Below are 21586 nucleotides of genomic sequence, written 5' to 3'. Positions count from 1 at the left end.
GTTTTGAAAAGGGCGCCATGGGCCAAAATAATTCCATATAAAGCTTAATCCAATTATTGTCCTTTGTGTTCAAGCTTGTATTTTAACTAGTGAAAGTGTTTGATCGACTTAGCCGATCCATGGTCAGCGGTCACTCGTTTCCACTGACCACAACAAACACCAGTTTCCAAGTTGTAAACGGGGAAATGCGCAATCTGTTTCAAGTAATAATTGCTTTGACAACGAATTGCGAAGTGTGCGCGTGTGACGGCACGGGTCGCGGGTGGCGGACAATTACACGTTGGTACGTTCATGCATGATTGTGACCAAAAATACGCGAATTGAATTTGTAATTAATGTGTTGATGTCAGAATCCTTTCTATGGACTTATTAAAAATATATTATTATAGCAAGAAATGGTAAGTAGTTCCAAATTGCACAATAATCTATTGTCACTCGCCCTCTGTCACACACATCTTCTCACGTCATGGGGGAAAACTTGGATAAAGCAGTGGTTCTGGACTTCCCAGTCTAGCCTGTTGCAGGCGCTTGGCGTACTTGGGGAAGAGCGAGAGGAAAAACTAGGGGGGAATTACGCCCCCTCAAAGGAGGCAGAGGAGAGAGAGCCTGGGGACGAGGTCAGACTCTTTGGAGCCGCAGAACACCGCGATAGCTGTCATTGAAGTTATCAGCGGTTTGACATACAAACAAGGGAAAGGGTCAATTTTGCTTTGCATTGACCCGTTCGCCTCGTTTGTATACCTTTTTGAACAAAGGAATGTTTGACCACAGGCTCAACTGCAATAAGAACTATTCAGCCCACTTATAGTAATGGAAACTCTGGTTCTGGGTTATTGATAGGGTTGTAATGAAGTCTCCCAGGTTTTTTGGACTTGAGCACAGAACCCACGTGGCAATTTATTTGGCACAAACAATTTTCAGGCGCGAAGGCCTTTGGGATATTATTTATTATTATATATTGCTTGTGCGTGAGCGGTAGACGGACAACTCTTCGTTAATCAAGCCAAAATACTTCAAAAAACGGTAAACGACACGAACTTCTTTTAAAAACACAACAACTGCTAGCCCTAAACTGTCAAAGCTACCCGCGATAATGGTAAATTAAAAATGTTTCTGAGCGCGCGCGCTATTTACGCGTCAGGCCACTTCTGTAGCTGTAACTGTTTTCTCAACAGTGCTTTTACAATTCTGTGTTTAGAAAATAATAGCTATATAAGGAGTAGACTGTAATGCAAATCACAGGTGAATATCAGCAAGTCTAGTAAGTAATTGGTCCAGTTCAGCTCTATCGGAAGGAGCTTCCATTGTTGCAGATTTTACTACGACGCGTACACTGTGGTAAAATCCCATGATTTTGGACACAGCCTTTAGCATTCGTCCCAAGGAGTACACATCACTGGATGTGCTGTACTGTCGGTATTTTAATACTTCCGGGGCCAAATAGCTTTTCCCGTGTTCATGCGCTCTCTTTTTGTTAGCGGAAGCCGGTGGAAAATTGACAGAAGCTTTGCTACTCTTTCCGAAATCGATGAGGATAGGAGTGCATCTATCGGAATCTGCTCTATTTTCGAGGACGACATTATTAGCCTTGATATCGTTGTGGAGGAAACCTTTTGAATGGACATGCTTTAATGCAGAGCAAATCTCAACAAAGATATCAAGGCATTCTGGAGATGTGATAATATTCGAGATCGCCGCATGATGAAGAGTGCCACTTGTGCCATTTATACCATGGAACTGTGTGACGAGACAAAGTGGCTCTTGTGTAGTGACGACACCTACAATCATAGGTAGTCTTTCATGGTCACCAAGTGCAGTAATCACCTCTGCCTCGTGCATTAAATCCCTTTTCGCCCTCAGCTTGTCCTCTGCAGTATCGCTGTAAATCATCTTCTTCACGACTACGTCAATTCCCCTGTAACGGGCATGATAGCACTGACCGTAGCTTCCACTGCCAATACTTTCTTGATTCAGATAATTGATATGTCCAGGATTAAGTTCTTTTAGTTCTAATTTCATCTCCTTCACAACAAGCCGTTTCTTGACTTTAGGTATTGAGGGCCTTGACAGACCAGGCAATAGTTGTTGTGTTTGAACGTGACTGCAGACCGGCTCAGATACGCCCTTGTCAGCCTTGTGTGGACTGTGTTGAGTTTCGGGTCGTTTGAATTGAGAGATACTCTGCACCGATTTTTTCTGGGACTTTCCTTGAGCCAGGCGCAACATCAACGCGCTTCTCGAGTGCCAGGATTCCGTTTTTGCTGGAACTTTTTTCGCATTATTCAGTTCCGTGTTGACCATGGGTGAAATGCTTCGATTCGGTACAATTCGAGAGGATGAAGTTGCCTTCGGCTGAGCGACCACAGGCGTTTCCTCGTTGTCATTTGGAATCACATGATCTCCTTGAGTCGAAGGTGATTTAACCTTTGCCTTTTTGGCCTCGCGCTTTCTCTTTTTCCACTCCCTTCGGTTTTTTCGTTTCTCTTCTGTCGTATGCTCGCGCGATTTAACTATTCGTTTTTCCCGTTGACCAGTGTCTGCAGTGTCCATCGCTAAACAACTGCTAGCTACTGGTGAGTAATTTTCACGGCATGCTAACTTGAAACCTGTGACACCTTGAGATATGGTATGCATAAGTAATTCGTCAGTCACGTTTCTAAACAAATACATATTTTCACAGGATGTTCATTGTGTAGAATGTCTATTGTTCTCGCGCCATTTACTTGCGGGGGATTACAGATCTAGAGATCAGAACATATGAGTGTTTATTGTTGCTGCTCCGAGATACGCGCTAAAATATCTAAAGTAACCCTGTCTTTTGCTAAGGCGCCTTAAATGATAACAGAGTTGTTCATCGTTGCTGCGAGATACACGTCAAAAAACGTTTTGCAATCTCACGCAAATGATAAGAGAGCTGTTAATTGTTGCTGCGAAACTTTTGCGAGCACGCAGGAAATAAAAAGACAGTTACTTGGTGTTACCGCCAAATACATGCACTGTGTGTTTTGTTGCTTGTCACTTCGTTACTGGGAGTAGCAGAACGAGTCCGAGGCGATCAACAAAAACGATCAACAAAAACAGGATCATTTTTTAAAATAAAACGAGAGGACTTTACGCTTTGGACTGCCTTTAGACCGTCAACACATGTTGCACACGGCGGGAGCCGGAAACGTACATGCATATTTAGTTAATTACCTTTCACACATTTGTAAATTAATAAAAGAATATTAGTAAAGCGTCTGTAGCAACCAAGGCTTCCAACAGCGTCCAAAAAAACCCTCTATGAGGCTCCTCATGTTACGGCAGCACAGAAAATAATATCAGTCTCCAGACCTTTTATGCTTTTTTGAGAACTTTAATGATTGCTTTCGCTCTCCATGCTAGAATAACGTGTTTTTGGTTTTGCTCATTTAGATATTTGCCATCAAATAAAGGATATTCACTACACTACGAAATATGCACCTAACTTAGGACGAAGCCACGGAAAGAAATCAAATTGCTCAGTTGAAATGAATATCTGTGCTTTTAGACTGACAGTCGTGGAACATTATCCATTGGATTTCATTTTCATATGGCTTTTCTTGTTTTACAAATGCTAAACCAAAGATTGCTGATTAAATATTTAACAATTAGACCCGTAGCCCGCAAGGGCTACGGGTCAATAGCCCATTCGGCTTCGCCTCATGGGCTATTGACCCGTGGCCCTTGAGGGCGAAGGGTCTAATTGTTTTAGTATCACCCAACTAATCGGACAGAAAAGGTAATAATAAAGTTAGCAAATGCAAGTTGAAGAAATATTTATTTGGGAATAAAACGAAAGAAAGCGTCAGGCTCGATGGCGCCAATTTCGCTACTCGATGACTATTACTAATAGTCCCCTAGTAGCGTAGCCAATCAAAATGCAGGATTTGCATTAGTCCACTAGTTGGGTGATACTAAGCATAATTAGTGTCAAATGGCCATTTTGGCAGGGGTTCCCCCAAGTTGAAGACAATAAAACATTTTGACCTGCTTCTTTGCCATAATCTTTCACTCACCAAACCCAACATTTGTGCCAAGTTTGAGGGAAATCGGTGATTTGAGCTGTATCACCTCCTGCCTGGTTTTCTCTTGGGCACACTCTTAAAATTTAGCTTAGAGTTATTCAAATTCAAATCGTCCTAGAAATGGATATTTTTTTATTAACTCATTAACCCTGCTCAGTTGGTCCTTGGTCCACACAACAAAATGCCGCGTCTTAGAGGGGACTGGGTCTACAACTGAAGCGCAGTCGTCTAGATATTTCTGTGTGCACGTTATTCCAAAAAACTCGCAAACTTTCATGAGCGTTTCCTCTGTGTTCATCATCAGATGCATACTTTCCACATCAAGCACACGACCTGGAAAGTATTTCTTGACTGCAGCGCTTCCTCGGACTTGTTCACTGTATTCGGTAATGGCTATATCAAGTTCTTCCGTACAGTTGCACTGAAACAACAACAATTAAAGAATAGAAAACATGTACCGTGTTTCTATCGAGTTTTAGTAGAATTCTACTAGTATACTAATGCAAATGCTGTGATCTGATTGGCTGAGCCATTGCACACTCTCAGCCGGTAGTGTGCAGTGGCTAGAGGTCGTCTAGGAAATGGCGACGTTTTGTTCGTTTTTCCAAAGTTTTGGAGGAAAATTTTGATCCAAGTGGATAATTAAATTCCTGAGAAGTCTCAACGAAGGGCATTTACGGTTTCTTGACTTTTAAAAAAGTTGAAATTATTGAAAAAAAACTGATGCGCGCGCGCACACAACTCAGTTTTAAGTGATAATTCAATCTGAGCGACCTTTTGCAGGTGCAAAGTTTAATAATACATCAAGAAATAATTGGAAACGGTTATTTGAAATAAATTTTAGTAAGAATTCTACTAAAACAATTAGATTAGTCGCTCTCGATTTCTATGAGGTGATAGATGATGAGGCCGAAAATGTCACCTCATAAATATCTAGAGCTCATAATCTAATTGTTAAATAGAAACAGGAGTGGAAGTTTGGGAGAACGAGAAATGCTGTCGGAAGACGAGCCCCAGGCGAGTGTTTCCGCAGCTTTTTCGAGTTCTCTCAAACTTTGACAAGTGTTTCTATAACTCTATAGAAACACGGAGAACATATTTTCTATTTCTTTTTTTAGAAAACAGCCCTAAAAAAATACGTCGGCTGATTGGTTAAAAATCGTGTTTCTATAACTCGATGGAAACACAGAATTAGCACGAGCTGTTGACGCAATTATGGGGCGAGCAAAGAGAATCTACACTTTAATTTGATTTCAAAGTTAACAAGCTGTTTTCCTTTTCTTCGTGGCAGTGTTTTCTAAAAGAAATAGAAAACATGTTCTCCGTGTTTCTATCGAGTTATAGAAACACTGGTGAAAGCTTGGGGGAACTCAAAAAAGCTGTGGAAACAGTCGCCTGTGGCTCGTGTTCCCACAGCACTTCTCGTTCTCCCAAACGTCCACTGGTGTTTCTATAACTCGATAGAAACACGATACATGTTTTCTATTTTTTAAAGAAAACACTGTTTTTAAAAACAACTTCGCTTAATTTATACAATAAATACCAACCTTAAGATCGTCCTGTGGCTTATTTTTCTTAAGGTCTGCTGTTCGCAAAGCCATAGTTGCAATGTTATGAAACGGATTCCTTATAACGTGAATAAACTTGAGCTGCACTCCAAGTTTATCTTCTAATTTCCTCAGAGAATCTCTTCCTTGTCTCTTGAGTAAAATTGCTGAGGCCTTAGCTGCTTTCTTGTCGCCGATTACCTGCAGAAAAGAGATGCAGATTGTGATGAACAAAGTGAAGCCAAAAATGTGTGGTATACTGTGCAGAGGCCAACGTAAGGAGAAGATAGGGTTCTGACATACTTTGAATCGGGGGTCTCTTGAATGGCGCGTCAATACTATCATATATTTGATGCATTTTTTTTGTTCTTGTTTTTCTAGCTTTAAAGACTATATGACCCGTTAAATATTATGCTTGTAAGTATTCGTCACCGTTAACTTTGTTGGACGACTTCTAGGCGTTGTACAGGAATGGCTGATGGTGTACGACAGCTCGGGCAATTAATGAGATTGCAGCTTTTAAACTATTTTATCAATGTTATTTTACTAAATGTTTAAAGTTTGTATTCCAAGATGATCATGGATATAGGTTTTAAAACTTGACTGCCAAAGAAACGAACTGAGCTCTCAGCGATTAATAAGTGAAATCAGTTTTGAAAATAGACGCCGATAGAGAAAAGAATACGGGATTGAAATTATAAGCTCCGTTTACCTGTATGCTGTTATTGTATCTTCCTTGCCACTGTCCTTTGATGTTGTAATGATACTGAACAGGCTTGCCATCCACCATTCGCGATCGCACGCCATACATGACGTCATAGCGAGATTTTGCGTAAAGCAACTCGTACATGTAATATTTATTTCTCCTAGACAGCAAAGGATTGTTGATCCACTCTCCAAGGATATTGAAGTCGTTGGCGATGATCACATTTGGATGGGCATCTAACAGGGAAGCCATCAAAGTGTGCCGACTTCTGTCATACCCAATGAAAAGTATAAAAACTTTGACCTTGTCGTAAATTCTCGCATCTAGAGCTGGTGGATTCGTACGCTGTGGAGCTAAAAGAGTTTTTCTTTTAGAATCACATTTAGCCCAAAGCAACAATATACTTCTTATGGAGAATCCAACAGCGCCTTATAAATAATGACCTCAATTAGAAGAAAAAAAAAAAAGTTAAGAACTTATAAAGCTCGAGATCGATGAGAGCAGAGAGCAGGGATGGCGTAGTGGTGAGAGCAGTCGCCCCCTACTAATGTGGCCCGGTTTGTTTTCTGGTTAGGTGCCATTTGTGAGTTGTGCTTGTTGTCGATTCTCGTCCCTTCCTCTGGTTTTTCTTCTTCTTCTATTACTCCGACCCTTCTCCCAACTAAAAACTCTCAATTTTCAAACTCCATTTAATTCGGCCTGTAAAAAGGACTTGCCTGAAAACCAGGTAGGTTTGATGCTGTTTCCTCGTAACTATGGTATTTCTTAAAGAAATATATATATTATTTGAACCAGTTTTAACATACCATCTTTGGATCTATCACAAGTACATTTGGCCCAGAAAAGTACGCATAGTAGAGTACCAATAACGAAAAGGGCACATTTTAAAATTTTAGTGGACATCGATATTTTGGATGATCTGTACTACTGAGCCTGCAGCAAAAAAGAAACAAATATTAATAATAGTAATAGGACTGAGTGGAATCCAATTCGGTCTGTAATCATACGAGCGATTAACAAAATCGGACGACCGCGAAGCGGGAGTCCGATTTGTTAATCACGAGTGTGATTACAGACTGAATAGGACGACACGATGTCCTGTTACCAATTTATCATAACTATAGCTTGCAAAATGGCGGTTAAGTTTCTTTCAAAACAGTCACCAGAGACTAAACCTTCAAAGTTTTACAAAGTCAGTCTCTTGAACTGGTTACTATAGTGATTGTAATCAATGCTGTGATTGGTGGATTTAGTGGAGAGGACTTAAAATGATTGGCTGATTTAACTGTCCGATTACAGGTGTCCGATTACAGCCAATTGTCCGATTACACTCTCCGATTACAACTTTGCAGATTAATTAGAGCAACCAATCAGCAATAATTTACACTAAAGATTTATCAAATTATAAATATTTTTAGGAATTCTAATTTAACTTGTAATCATATTTTAGAAGTTTACACGTTTTTGTAATTATTAGGTTTATTAGGTTTCTTTTTTTTATTTATTTTGTAACTCCTAATTAACGGCAGGTCCACATCAGCTTATGCTGCCTATATAGCGACCTGCGTAAGCAAATAAATGATGTATGTATGTATGTATGTATGTATGTATGTATGTAAAATACAGCAGTTTATGCAACCAATCACATTTGAGGAAATCGTAATTGTTATGACCAAAAGAGAAATAGCAATAATACTTGAAGTATTTTTAACTAAGTTTTTTACTCGATAAAATTAATTTAAAACCTCTGTATATTAGACGCCTTCAAAATGTTTAGTTATACTATATAAGAGTCTCTTTTTTTAATAGCTATCCAAGATATTTAAGTAACATGTTTACTCTGCGCTCTACATCCTACAGTTTACGCGGTAATTATATTGTCTCTTCCTGATCCAAAAGCAAGAACTTACGGCCCGCATTCCTTTTCATGTTTAGCTGCCAAACTCTCTTCCGGATTCACTTAGAACTTCTACTTTTGCGGACTTCAAGCAAAAGATATACAGTATGACTCTTTTCAGTAGCGTTTCAACTTGTCCCTAGTTTTATTATGTACATAGTTTAGCTCTTTCATTATTTTTAGCATATTTATTGTGTAAGTATTGTATTTTGTTAGATTTATGTTCTCGAAAATATTAGTTAATTTTACCTACATCATCAGTGAAATTTTCTTAGGAACATAAAGGAATGCGTGTTTTTGGACCATTTACGTGATAAAATTGGGACCTGGAGATCCGTTAACAACGAAGTAAAATAAATTGCCTTATTTAAAGTGTTCTAATTTTACGAGCATTTACTTTCTTGTTTATCCTTCTATGTTACATATTTCCTTACGAAAGACCAGCAGTGCACATGATACTTTCGAGAGACTCTAAGATACGATAAGTAAGATATTTGGAGTAAGGTAGGATAAATAAATGCCAAAATTCTCCCTACCTTTAGATGTAACAACATGTAGCGATGGTTCTTAGACCGTCACAGCTGATCATGAACACTCCAAATTCAAATGCTGAAGGCAACACCCTCGTGTTCAAACAATAACCAGCTTGAATAAGAAAAAAAAAAACCACTCATAAACCTTGATCTTCGGGCCGGAAATTTTAAAAGATTGATACTTTTTGAATAAAAAAAAATCGAACATCCGTATGAGATGTAGGACTATTTAAATTTATCAGGTTTAATTATTTTCACAAGATCTCTGTAAGTTGACACTTGTACATATAATTATCTAGGACTTTCGAAAATACTTATTTCAGTTGTTTTGTCACCAGGGAGGAGTTGTTCATCATTCATTTATCTTTTTGTTATGCGTGAGATTCGGGTTAACTAACACTGAACAATGGCAAGAGGTGTAATGTTTTCTTTTTCCTCCTGAGGGCTTTGAATTCTTTTGCAAACCTTAACAACAAAAAAGTGCAATTAATGCGGATAAAACATTTCCCTTTATTTCCAAGTTTCAAATGATGATAATTCCTTATAAATTTAACAATTGGAAGTCCACCAGTATCACAAGTTAGGTTTAAAGTCATTGAAGTGGGTTGAAAGCTAACTTTCCCTTTAATTTTTTTAGCCTTTTCGTTTTAGTATTCTTGTTTGGTGTTCTCAATTAGTCCGCGAGGGCTCAATACATTTGACACTTAAATAAAGGTTCTTATCTTACCTTATCTTCTCTTCTCTTCTCATATCTTATCTTAATGTGTACGCTTAAATCCTGTTGTGGCGAGTAATTTTGCTCAAAAACAAGATCTTCGGGTACAACCGTAATGGGATTTCAACGTGGAAATAACCAAACAAAATTTGTCTTCTTTTCCTCTGATATAGGAACGCTCTTTATATGGAATTCTAAGGGCGCGTTTCCCCATATGTAGTCTTTCAGACTTCTTAAACAGTTGTAAAACAGATATGGTAAATAAATTCACTTTCTCTCTTTTAATACTAAATACATGTATGAGGCATAAGCTGTCATGGCGACGGTCTTAGACCACATCACGTGAATCAACAAAGCTATTGAATCCACAGGGCGAACACACGTAGAGATGGCTGCAATTCAGTGTCATGTGCGAAAGTTTTCAACTTTTCATTAGCCCTATTCTGTTGGAAAAGAATAAAACCATTTGAAGACTGTAGGATTTCTTTGTGTTCTTTGTATTGATCTAATGCCGTGCCGGTCAACAACGGAGGATATTTACCTCACGATTTTGTGAGCTCGAGTGTCAAAATACCTTTCGCCATTGACCGTTATGTTAACTTATTTTTAATTTTCTTGTTTTCTTTATTAATATTTTGTTTTTCGGTGCCTTTTTATATATCTGGGAAAGGGACCCTATAAATTTTGCACTGGTTTAAATCAAAAGACGATTTATAATTCAGTATAAACAGAAACAATTAAATACTCCACTGTCGGGTTCATCCATTTGTTATTGACTGTATGACCTGAAGGAAGGAAGATTAGACCATGGATAATATTTTAACGAGTCGTACAAAACAAAGGACAGAGACCTTAAGCAAAACTCTTGGGAAAGTGCTTTTCAACTTGGTTTTAAATAATGGTCCCTAGTTTTGTAAAATTGCCAAGAACATTGGTGTACTTTAGAAAAACGCAACAGCAGTTGTTTTACAACATCATTAAAAAGTCCTTGACAACTATAGGTGAGAATTGCTGGTCAAGTGTGTCGATTGTACTTCGATGCCAAAGAGACGCATTTTTTCAAACATACACCTGAGTGTATGTGTCGAAAATTGCTCGGCAATTTATTTCGGCCGTTGTGATCATTTTTTTTTTTTATGCACGTTTTAGCCAAGCAGGTTACAAAATCGCGAAGGGATAAGCTATTCAGAGTTTCAGCAAATGCTGATTCTCTATTAACATTTAACTTGGGTTTTTCACTTTGTGGTCTTGAGATGAAAATTTAAAGGGTAAACTCGCTTCGACTAATTGGCGCGTGAATACAATGCAGGGTCTTTGTATTTTCTGCGTAATGATAGCTTTGAGTCTGCAGGCAACAGAATCGTCACTTGTATAGGAAGATGTTAAAAACGGTAAATGTTCGATATTTTAAATTATTCAAACAACTCACTTCATTAAAATAATGAACAGTTTTATTTTAATACAGAATTGATTGAAAAATAATTGCGATCACCCATTATAGACGGCTAACGATCAGCTAGGTTTTGTTGATTTTTACTATCAACATGTGTGTGTAACTCTATAATTATCACAATTCTATATTTCAAAGCTGTAAGCGAGATTTTAAATCTTAAATACTAGTAAATTATTGGCTGAGTATTGGAAAAAGTAACACAGTAGACTTGTTTTGAAACTGGGAAAAGGAAATCTTGGTCCCCTCTTTTGCTCTCAGCATTTGTCTACATTTTTCATCTATGATTCGACTTTTCTCGTCTCCATTAGAAAACTTAACCAGCATTATACATACACTTCTTGCGTGTCTTTATGTCTTCCTTCAATAACGATTAAATCTTAGCCGAGTTATCCAAAATTCATGTCGTCCCAGAAAAGGATTTGCTATTAGACCTTCTTGTCTTCAGACGTTTGTTTTTCCCGAGAGGGACTAAACTTGGCAAGTGAAAAGTGCTTAGGACATGGACTCTTTTTGAAATAGGGAAAAGGAAACACAAAAATGTTTCGCTCCTTTGCTCTATCGTTTACATTTCTCATCTATGATTCGACTTTTCTCGTCTCGATTAGAAAATTAATCCTCATTATACATACACTGCATACATGCATGTCTTCCTTTACGAGGATTAACAGTGTGGCCACGAGACAACCAGGCAGGAGGTGATACAGCTCAAATCACTGATTACGCTCACACTTGGCACAAATGTTGGGTTTGGTGAGTGAATGATTGTGGCAAGAAAGTAGGTCAAAATATTCTATTCCCTTCAAGTCATGGGAAGCCCCTGCAAAAATTGCCATTTGACACTAATTATACATATTTGATTAGCCATCCTTGGTTTAGCATTCAACAACAAGAAAAGCCATGTGAAAATAAATCCAATCGATCATGTTCTACAACTATCAGTCTAAAAGCACAGATCTTCATTTCAACAGAATTCAACATCTTTTCTGTGCTGGGCTACTGTTTACATAAAACGTAACGATTTTTGGCCATTTCCTGAACATCCACTAAAACACAAAACCGTTTCTTTGTCTTAACCTAACTCGAAATCAACAAGAAATATAAAGCTAATCATTTTCCTATCGATTTCGAGTAAACATTTACCGAAAAGAAGCACTTGAGACACCTTTTTCAAATATTTTCGGAGCTACATCTTGAGGCATTCTCACGATATCGATATAAATACTACAGCAGCTGATTCAACTCACAAATTCCCTCAACTTATGTTTTCTGGTGTAAAATAGAATTGAAACAAGAAAAACTACTACATACATGTAACTAAGACGCGATTTTGGGCTCTCTTTAATTGTTGGCTTACGAAATTGCCATCTATACGGTTGGTTCGACCTGAGATTTAAAGAGAATATCCATTGCCATCCCGCTTTCATGGTCGCAGATACTAGCAACTTGTCGCCATCGGTACTCAAAAGGCCGTTAAAAATCCACAAACAGAATGCTTCTGTAACAACAGATCTCTATCGCAACCCACCATAAAACACTTCGCCGAACACTCCGCTATTTTTGACGGGTGTCTGGAAGACCTGAATAGCGAATAGCGAGTAGCGAATAGTACGAATAGTGCGAATAGTCTCGGATAGTGCGAATGGTGGCCAACAGTCGCGAATAGTGAGGAATAGTCGTCAATAGTCACCGCTTTAGTTCAGTACTGATCTGCATTCGATCCGTTTAAATTAATCACGTGAAGCAATAGCGTTCATCCGCGGACGCTAATAAATTCGACCAAGCACGTTCTGTGAAGAAACAAACAAACAAACAGACAAACAAAAAACAGTAAAATACAAATGCGAGGCAAGTGGTCTGTGATTAGTTTATCAACTGAAAAGACACAAACGAGCTGCTCTGATAACCGGTTGAAAAACCAAAAGCTCGAAGCTATATCTTGCATTAATTAATTATCCAAATAAGCCACAGAATTTCAGTGAATTTATTACCTTTTCTTCTCAGGACTCAGGTTCGGGCTGTCCATCGCCGACATTAAGCTAAGGAAACAGAAAACACAAGGATAGCCTAATAAAGACGTATTTACGCTTTTGCAGCGTTGAAAACAGAAGAAATTACGTTAAGAAATACCTTTTGTCCTGATAAGCGTCTGTGTTTTTTAGCGGAAAAATCCCATCCCACGTTCTGCGAGGTTGACTGCGAGATACTGGGTACCAAATTTCTTTCACTGCACTCGTAACTATTCCCCTCCCCCTCTCCCCTATTACCAAGTTTTGCCACTATTCGCGACTGTTCGCCACTATTCGCACTACAGACTATTCGCACTATTCGTACTATTCGCTATGCCATATTCTCTATTCGCTATTCGGGTTTTCCAGACACCCATTTTTGACGACTTTGAGCCATTATTGAAAAGTAAGCGGCTCGGAAGGTACATCATGTATGGTGCTACAAATTGTACCGCATAATATCGTCAAAGATTGCGGCATGTTTTGTGGTGGGTTTTGAAAGAAATCTGTATGTTACAGCAGTAGTGATGGCACGCCCTGGTATTGAACGGACTTTTGAGTAGCTTTTTCGACAACCTGTTGATATCTCTGGTGTTGAAAGCAGGACCGAAGTTAACGGAAAGATGGATACAAAACTGAACATTTTGAAAGGGCATCAAAATCCAAGAACTAGAGAGAGGGCAAAATCGACATGTAATACTTTCTTGTTTCCATTCTAATTTATACTTGAAAGCGAAAGTTCAAGGAACTTGTGGGTTGAATCTTCTGCGGCAGTATTCATATCGATATCGTGAGAATATAGCTCCCGAAATAATTGAAAGAAGAGTCTCAAGCGCTTCTTTTCGCCGCTTTAGCCCTGTAATCGATAGTAAAATGCTTAGCTATGGATATTTCTTGTTGATTTCGAGTTAGGTCAAGACAGAGAGACGGCTTTTGTGCTTTAGTGGATGTTCACGAAATGGCCATAAAACGTAAAGTTCTAATGATGTAAACATTACGGCAGCACAGAAAATAATATCAGTCTCCAGACCTTTTATGCCTTTTTGAGAACTTTGATGATTGCTTTCGCTCTCCATGCTAGAATAACGTGTTTTTGGTTTTGCTCATTTAGAGATTTGCCATCAAATAAAGGATATTCACTACACTACGAAATATGCACCTAACTTAGGACGAAGCCACGGAAAGAAATCAAATTGCTCAGTTGAAATGAATATCTGTGCTTTTAGACTGACAGTCGTGGAACATTATCCATTGGATTTCATTTTCATATGGCTTTTCTTGTTTTACAAATGCTAAACCAAAGATTGCTGATTAAATATTTAACAATTAGACCCGTAGCCCGCAAGGGCTACGGGTCAATAGCCCATTCGGCTTCGCCTCATGGGCTATTGACCCGTGGCCCTTGAGGGCGAAGGGTCTAATTGTTTTAGTATCACCCAACTAATCGGACAGAAAAGGTAATAATAAAGTTAGCAAATGCAAGTTGAAGAAGTATTTATTTGGGAATAAAACGAAAGAAAGCGTCAGGCTCGATGGCGCCAATTTCGCTACTCGATGACTATTACTAATAGTCCCCTAGTAGCGTAGCCAATCAAAATGCAGGATTTGCATTAGTCCACTAGTTGGGTGATACTAAGTATAATTAGTGTCAAATGGCCATTTTGGCAGGGGTTCCCCCAAGTTGAAGACAATAAAATATTTTGACCTACTTCTTTGCCAAAATCTTTCACTCACCAAACCCAACATTTGTGCCAAGTTTGAGGGAAATCGGTGATTTGAGCTGTATCACCTCCTGCCTGGTTTTCTCTTGGGCACACTCTTAAAATTTAGCTTAGAGTTATTCAAATTCAAATCGTCCTAGAAATGGATATTTTTTTTATTAACTCATTAACCCTGCTCAGTTGGTTCGTGGTCCACACAACAAAATGCCGCGTCTTAGAGGGGACTGGGTCTACAACTGAAGCGCAGTCGTCTAGATATTTCTGTGTGCACGTTATTCCAAAAAACTCGCAAACTTTCATGAGCGTTTCCTCTGCGTTCATCATCAGATGCATACTTTCCACATCAAGCACACGACCTGGAAAGTATTTCTTGACTGCAGCGCTTCCTCGGACTTGTTCACTGTATTCGGTAATGGCTATGTCAAGTTCTTCCGTACAGTTGCACTGAAACAACAACAATGAAAGAATAGAAAACATGTACCGTGTTTCTATCGAGTTTTAGTAGAATTCTACTAGTATACTAATGCAAATGCTGTGATCTGATTGGCTGAGCCATTGCACACTCTCAGCCAGTAGTGTGCAGTGGCTGGAGGTCGTCTAGGAAATGGCGACGTTTTTTTCGTTTTTCCAAAGTTTTGGAGGAAAATTTTGATGCAAGTGGATGATTAAATTCCTGAGAAGTCTAAACGAAGGACATGTACGGTTTCTTGACTTTTAAAAAAGTTGAAATTATTGAAAAAAAACTGATGCGCGCGCGCACACAACTCAGTTTTAAGTGACAATTCAATCGGAGCGACCTTTTTCAGGCGCAAAGTTTAATAATACGTGAAGAAATAATTGGAAACGGTTATTTGAAATAAATTTTAGTAAGAATTCTACTAAAACAATTAGATCATTCGCCCTCGATTTCTATGAGGTGATAGTTGATGAGGCCGAAACTTTCACCTCATAGATATCTAGAGCTCAAAATCTAATTGTTAAATAGAAACAGGAGTGGAAGTTTGGGAGAACGAGAAATGCTGTCCGAAGACGAGCCGCAGGCGAGTGTTTCCGCAGCTTTTTCGAGTTCTCTCAACATATTTTCTATGTCTTTTTTTAAAAAACAGCCCTAAGAAAATACGCCCGCTGATTGGTTAAAAATCGTGTTTCTATAACTCGATGGAAACACAGAACTAGCACGAGCTGTTGACGCAATTGTGGGGCGAGCAAAGAGAATCTACACTTCAATTTGATTTCAAAATTAACAAGCTGTTTTCCTTTTTTTTGTGGCAGTGTTTTCTAAAAGAAATAGAAAACATGTTCTCCGTGTTTCTATCGAGTTATAGAAACACTGGTGAAAGCTTGGGGGAACTCAAAAAAGCTGTGGAAACAGTCGCCTGTGGCTCGTGTTCCCACAGCACTTCTCGTTCTCCCAAACGTCCACTGGTGTTTCTATAACTCGATAGAAACACGATACATGTTTTCTATTTTTTAAAGAAAACACCGTTTTTAAAAACAACTTCGCTTAATTTATACAATAAATACCAACCTTAAGATCGTCCTGTGGCTTATTTTTCTTAAGGTCTGCTGTTCGCAAAGCCATAGTTGCAATGTTATGAAACGGATTCCTTATAACGTGAATAAACGTGAGCTGCACGCCAAGTTTATCTTCCAATTTCCTCAGAGAATCTCTTCCTTGTCTCTGGAGTAAAATTGCTGAGGCCTCAGCTGCTTTCTTGTCGCCGATTACCTGCAGAAAAGAGATGCAGATTGTGATGAACAAAGTGAAGCCAAAAATGTGTGATATACTGTGCAGAGGCCAACGTAAGGTGAAGATAGGGTTCTGACATACTTTGAATCGAGTGTCTCTTGAATGGCGCGTCAATATTTTCATATATTTGATGCATTTTTTTTGTTCTTGTTTTTCTAGCTTTAAAGACTATATGACCCGTTAACTATTATGCTTGTAAGTACTCGTAACCGTTAACTTTGTTGGACGACTTCTAGGCGTTGTACAGGAATGGCTGATGGTGTACGACAGCTCGGGCAATTAATGAGATTGCAGCTTTTAAACTATTTTATCAATGTTATTTTACTAAATGTTTAAAGTTTGTATTCCAAGATGATCATGGATATAGGTTTTAAAACTTGACTGCCAAAGAAACGAACTGAGCTCTCAGCGATTAATAAGTGAAATCAGTTTTGAAAATAGACGCCGATAGAGAAAAGAATACGGGATTGAAATTATAAGCTCCGTTTACCTGTATGCTGTTATTGTATCTTCCTTGCCACTGTCCTTTGATGTTGTAATGATACTGAACAGGTTTGCCATCTGCCATTCGCGATCGCACGCCATACATGACGTCATAGCGAGATTTTGCGTAAAGCAACTCGTACATGTAAAATTTATTTCTCTTAGACAGCAAAGGATTGTTGATCCACTCTCCAAGGATATTGAAGTCGTTGGCGATGATCACATTTGGACTGGCATCTAGCAGGGAAGCCATCAAAGTGTGCCGACTTCTGTCATACCCAATAAAAAGCAGAAAAACTTTGACCTTGTTGTAAATTCTCGCATCTAGAGCTGGTGGATTCGTACGCTGTGGAGCTAAGAAAAAGTGTTTCTTATGGCATCATTAAGTAGTGTTATACTTCTTGCGATAAATTAAAACAATTTATTGTAAATAACGACTCCTCCTTAGACCAAAAAAGCGTTACCAACTTATAGGGACGAGGAGGGGTTGCGTAGTGTTGAGAGCAGAGAGCAGGGATGGCGTAGTGGTGAAAGCATTCGCCTTCCTCCAATGTGACCCGCTTTCGGTTCTGACCTGGTGCCATTTGTAGGTTGTGATTGTTGAACATTTTAAAACCCCATTTGATTTGACCTGAATAACGGACTTGCATTAAAACCAGCCAGGGCTGAGTGCTGTTTCCTCTCTAAATATTGCAAAATATATATATTATTTTTCTAGTAATTTAATAAGTATAGAAATACCTTCTTTAGATCTATCACAGTTTAGTTTGGCCCAGACGAGTACGTATAGTACAATACCAATAACTATCACTAGCAGTGTTTCTTTTGAAATTTTACGAGACATCCTGATTTGGAAAATAATCGACAGCAACAGAAAGAAAAATGTTGACAGAAAAATAGCATTTGAATTGGAGACTAGCAAACTTTTTAAAGCGTACGGAAAAAATCCTTACAGTCCAAAACCAGATGAGGAAAACGAAAGTTCTTTACCCGCAAGGATGACAAAGCCGGCACATTTATGATGCATTGTAATCTTTTTTGTTAGTCTGCTGTTAAAAAAAAAAAAAAAAAAAAAAAAAGCAGCGGTAGTTAAATCGACTTGTTAAATATGAGACATAAGCTGGCATGGCGAGGGCCTCAAGATCAGTTCACATTGATTTACAAGGCTATTAAACACACGGGGCGAACACTTGCTGAGATGGCCGGAATTCAGTTAATTGCTTTATGTGGAGTACACAAACATATTCAACTCTTCATTCAAAAAAGAATACAACCGTTTGGAGACTTTCGGTCTTTGTTTGTTTTGTTTCCATTGATCCTATGCCGTGTTGTCAGTCAAAGAAAAAAAACATTTACCTTGCAATTTTGTGAATTCGATTATTAAAATGCCTGCCAGCGGAGAAACTAATGGTCAAAGATTAACTTCCCCGTTTTCTTTTAAATTTTCTTTTACTTTTTTACCCTATCGTTTTACATATCCGGCAAAGGAACCCTACGTATTCATAATAGTTTAAATTTACAAGGCGGGTTATAGTTCAGTGTAAAAAGAAACAATGAGCTGATACTCTAGTGCGGATTTTATCCTTTTTCTGTTGACCGCTCCTTTGACTCAAGTGTATGGCCAAGGCACTCGTTGTTTTTCTGAATTGAATGTGGTCTGGTTTCTTAGCCTTAGCAAAAAAAGGACTTTTGATTCTGTTTTACCGCGTGCTGCAGACAAGGAAAAGCGAAATAATGGATTTAAACAAAATCATGCAGAGACATTATTCAAGATAAAGAGTTTAACCCTATGAAAAACAACCTAAAAATAAAATAAATATATAATAATCAAGATAATTAATTAAATATCCATATACAATGTAAGCTTGGATTTGAATAACTGAGGGCTATCGGTTTCCACAGCGTCTCTTGTAAGAATTTAGTTAACTACATTGTAATAGATGTTCAATGAATGTCTGTAACAGCTTAGTCTGATCTGGCAGGTCTAAAATCTCTAGGGAAACCAGCCCTTCCAATGCTTTGAAACTGGGTTTTAAATAATAGTCCCGAGTTTTCGAAAAAAAAGCTACTAAAGATAAATAAAATTGCCACGCGACATTGCTGTACTTTAGAAAAAACGTAACAGCAGTTGGTTTACAACATCATAAAAGAGTCTTTGACAACTGCAGGCGAGAATTGTTTGTTAAGTTTGTCGATTGACCTTCAATGCCAAACAGACGCGTTTTTTTAAACATGCACCTTTGAAGTGCTGCTATTTTTAGAATTGTAACAAATGTTGCTTGCCTATCAAAATTTAACTTCAGGTTTTAGCATTTCAGGCCTTCAGATGAATATTACAATGATAACTTGACTTATCATTTGTTTTTCCCCAGAAAGAATAAAATTGACGAGTGAACCGACAAATTTCTGGGGCTTTCATTCAGTGTCTTTGTATTTACTCCGCCGCGATAGCTGTGAGTCTGCAGGAGAAACATTTACTCTGCCATTTGAATTTATTTCAATTGATGTTAATGTCCATTTTGATGTTTGACGATCAGCTAGCTAGGTTTTGCTGATTTCTGCTATCAGACAGTGTTAAAGGTTTAGTGTCTTTCTCTGTTAGTAAATTCTAATTTCAAAGCGAGTTTCTAAATGGACCAGTTCTGAGAGTCCACTTGCCTGGGTATTGGAAACCCTTGCCCATAGATTTGTTTCAAAACAAGCAAAAGGCAATTAGGATATCGTCTGCTCTCTTGCTCTGTCGTTTCGATTTCTCAGCTATGACTCGACTTATCTCGTCTCCATTAGAAAAACTTAACCCGCATTTTCACTGAATCCATCTAGGTACATGGATTAATTAATCTTTCCCAAATGTCAAAAGTTATATATAGGGCGAGTCGTTGGGACCGCCAAGATTCCTACATTGGAAACACAAAACGTAGATTGGATGACAGAAAAACAAAACAGTTTAAAGTAATCACGAGTAACTGTCACGCATCTTTTAATGCAGACCACGTCACGTCTACCGGTCCTAACTTGAAATGGGACACTTTTTAATTCTTAACAGGAGGACGGTCAGATAAATATTGTAAGATAGAGGATACGCTACTTACTAGGAATTTGGAACTTTCCCTAAACGATGATGGGAATGTAGTCAAAAAAAAAAAAAAAAATAGAACATAATAATTTCCAAAAGGGAAAACGCGAACAGAACGAGAGTACCCGTGCAGAGCGCTTCCCAAGATTTTGAAGATGTCTGTCGAAACTTAGGAAACGTCAAGTAAAAAGATATAATTTTTGTTTTCCAACAATGCGTTTTATTGTCATGTTTATCACGGCAGTTTGTGTTTATTTCTTGCTAAGCTAGGATGAACTAAGAAAAAGGGTATTCATGTATGTGTTACTTTACATGCGAGGTTAAAGCTTAGCTGAGTTATTCGTAATTCAAATCGTCCTAGGGATTGATATGTTTTTATTAAGCAATAAACCATGCTCAGCTGCGGCTTGGTCCACTCAACAAAATGTCGCGTCTTAGAGGGGACTGGGTCTACAATTGAGGCGCAGTCGTCTAGATATTTCTGTGTACACGTGATTCCAAAAGACTCACAAACTTTCATGAGCGTTTCTTTTGTGTTCATCATCAGATGCATACTTTCCACATCAAGCACACGACCTGGAAAATATTTCTTGACTGCATCGCTTCCTCGGACTTGTTCACTGTATTCGGCAATGGCTATGTCAAGTTCTTCCGTACAACTGCACTGAAACAGCAATAAGAAGAATACAAGTGGATATATGAAAGATCATATATTTGAACCGCGGCGCAGTGAAGATATGAAGACACGCTTGATCTGCTTAAGTTGTGTATATAACTGCTAAAGTCGTGTATATCACTGCGACGATCAATCATGTCTTAATAACAATAATGTATAGATTTAGCCACGCCTAAAGGCGGGTTGTTCAAAAATCGCTTAAGCTAACTCAGGATAAGCGAGAATTTAGATTTGACTATTGGAGAACGTCTTTAAGATTTATCGAGAATATTTCTATTGGCTGTTAACACAACGTTGTTTTAGTTTTGTTTCTTTTTTTAATTTTTTCTGTTGTTCTCTTAGATTGATGTAATGATTATGTTTATATTCAGGACAAGCGGATAAATTAGAAGCGCTTTCCATTTTCCTAAAAACTGTTGGTACTAACGGTTGAAAATGAAATCATTCCAAGGTGTATTTTCCAGCACCAAGATCCTGGTGGAAAATTTTGCAGCAAAAATGCTCCAGGAAGAGTGTTTAAAATGTTTCTTGTGGCCATATGGTAATGAAGCGGGATGTGGAAACGATGTCAAAAAATAAGGCACATTCGAAGGCCAACGGCACAGTCGTCAAATGACCTCTGCAAGTGAAATGCGCCAGGAATAACTTTCCAGGCAACTTGGCTTAATTTAGACAATAAATACCAACCTTAAGATCGTCCTGTGGCTTATTTTTCTTAAGGTCTGTTAGTCGCAAAGCCATGGTTGCGACGTTATCAAAGGGATTCCTTATAACGTGAATAAACTTCAGCTACACTCCAAGTTTATCTTCCAGTTTCCTCAGAGACTGTCGTCCTTGTCTCTGAAGTAAAATTGCAGAGGCCTTAGCTGCACTCTTGTCTCCGATTACCTGCAGAAACGTTATGCAGATGATGTGATGAGCAAAGTGAAGCCAAAGAAGTGTGATATACTGTGTAAGGGCCTATCATGAATCTTATC

At 38.4% G+C, this 21586-nt stretch overlaps 3 protein-coding genes and 1 pseudogene across 3 annotated transcripts; all 4 read right to left on the bottom strand.

Annotated features, from left to right (window-relative positions):
- Positions 1-702: 702 nt before the first annotated feature.
- LOC145500541 (serine/threonine-protein kinase 10-like) lies at positions 703-2861 on the bottom strand. The gene is made up of 2 exons (XM_081480065.1): positions 2679-2861; positions 703-2606 (listed from the first exon to the last, which is right to left on the bottom strand). Exon 2 carries the CDS (start codon positions 2548-2550, stop codon positions 1237-1239), a length of 1314 nt encoding a protein of 437 aa, XP_081336191.1. The 5' UTR covers positions 2551-2606; positions 2679-2861; the 3' UTR covers positions 703-1236.
- A 1177-nt stretch (positions 2862-4038) lies between these two features.
- LOC145501622 (uncharacterized) lies at positions 4039-7202 on the bottom strand. The gene is made up of 4 exons (XM_081481053.1): positions 7106-7202; positions 6306-6727; positions 5594-5794; positions 4039-4467 (listed from the first exon to the last, which is right to left on the bottom strand). Exons 1-4 carry the CDS (start codon positions 7200-7202, stop codon positions 4141-4143), a joined length of 1047 nt encoding a protein of 348 aa, XP_081337179.1. The 3' UTR covers positions 4039-4140.
- Positions 7203-13990: 6788 nt separating this feature from the next.
- LOC145501621 (uncharacterized) lies at positions 13991-17701 on the bottom strand. The gene is made up of 4 exons (XM_081481052.1): positions 17599-17701; positions 16865-17211; positions 16153-16353; positions 13991-15068 (listed from the first exon to the last, which is right to left on the bottom strand). The coding sequence occupies exons 1-4, from the start codon at positions 17699-17701 to the stop codon at positions 14751-14753; spliced, it is 969 nt and encodes a 322-aa protein (XP_081337178.1). The 3' UTR covers positions 13991-14750.
- A 2524-nt stretch (positions 17702-20225) lies between these two features.
- The window catches only part of LOC145501620 (uncharacterized), an 8256-nt pseudogene continuing 6895 nt past the window's right edge, over positions 20226-21586 (bottom strand).

This window comes from Orbicella franksi, chromosome 10 (assembly GCF_964199315.1).
Source record: "Orbicella franksi chromosome 10, jaOrbFran1.1, whole genome shotgun sequence".
Lineage (NCBI taxonomy): Eukaryota > Metazoa > Cnidaria > Anthozoa > Scleractinia > Merulinidae > Orbicella > Orbicella franksi.
This window is presented reverse-complemented; position numbering and strand designations above follow the sequence as displayed.

Bases quoted from the DNA above. Each gene is read 5' to 3' on its own strand.
- LOC145500541 (XM_081480065.1), bottom strand. From the start codon at position 2,550: ATGGACACTGCAGACACTGGTCAACGGGAAAAACGAATAGTTAAATCG.
- LOC145501622 (XM_081481053.1), bottom strand. From the start codon at position 7,202: ATGTCCACTAAAATTTTAAAATGTGCCCTTTTCGTTATTGGTACTCTA. The intron at 6,728-7,105 runs GTATGTTAAAAC...ATTATTTATAAG, and splicing joins TTGTGATAGATCCAAAGATG to GCGCTGTTGGATTCTCCATA. The intron at 4,468-5,593 runs GTTGGTATTTAT...TTGTTGTTTCAG, and splicing joins AGCCACAGGACGATCTTAAG to TGCAACTGTACGGAAGAACT.
- LOC145501621 (XM_081481052.1), bottom strand. From the start codon at position 17,701: ATGTCTCGTAAAATTTCAAAAGAAACACTGCTAGTGATAGTTATTGGT. The intron at 17,212-17,598 runs GTATTTCTATAC...ACTTTTTCTTAG, and splicing joins CTGTGATAGATCTAAAGAAG to CTCCACAGCGTACGAATCCA. The intron at 15,069-16,152 runs GTTGGTATTTAT...TTGTTGTTTCAG, and splicing joins AGCCACAGGACGATCTTAAG to TGCAACTGTACGGAAGAACT.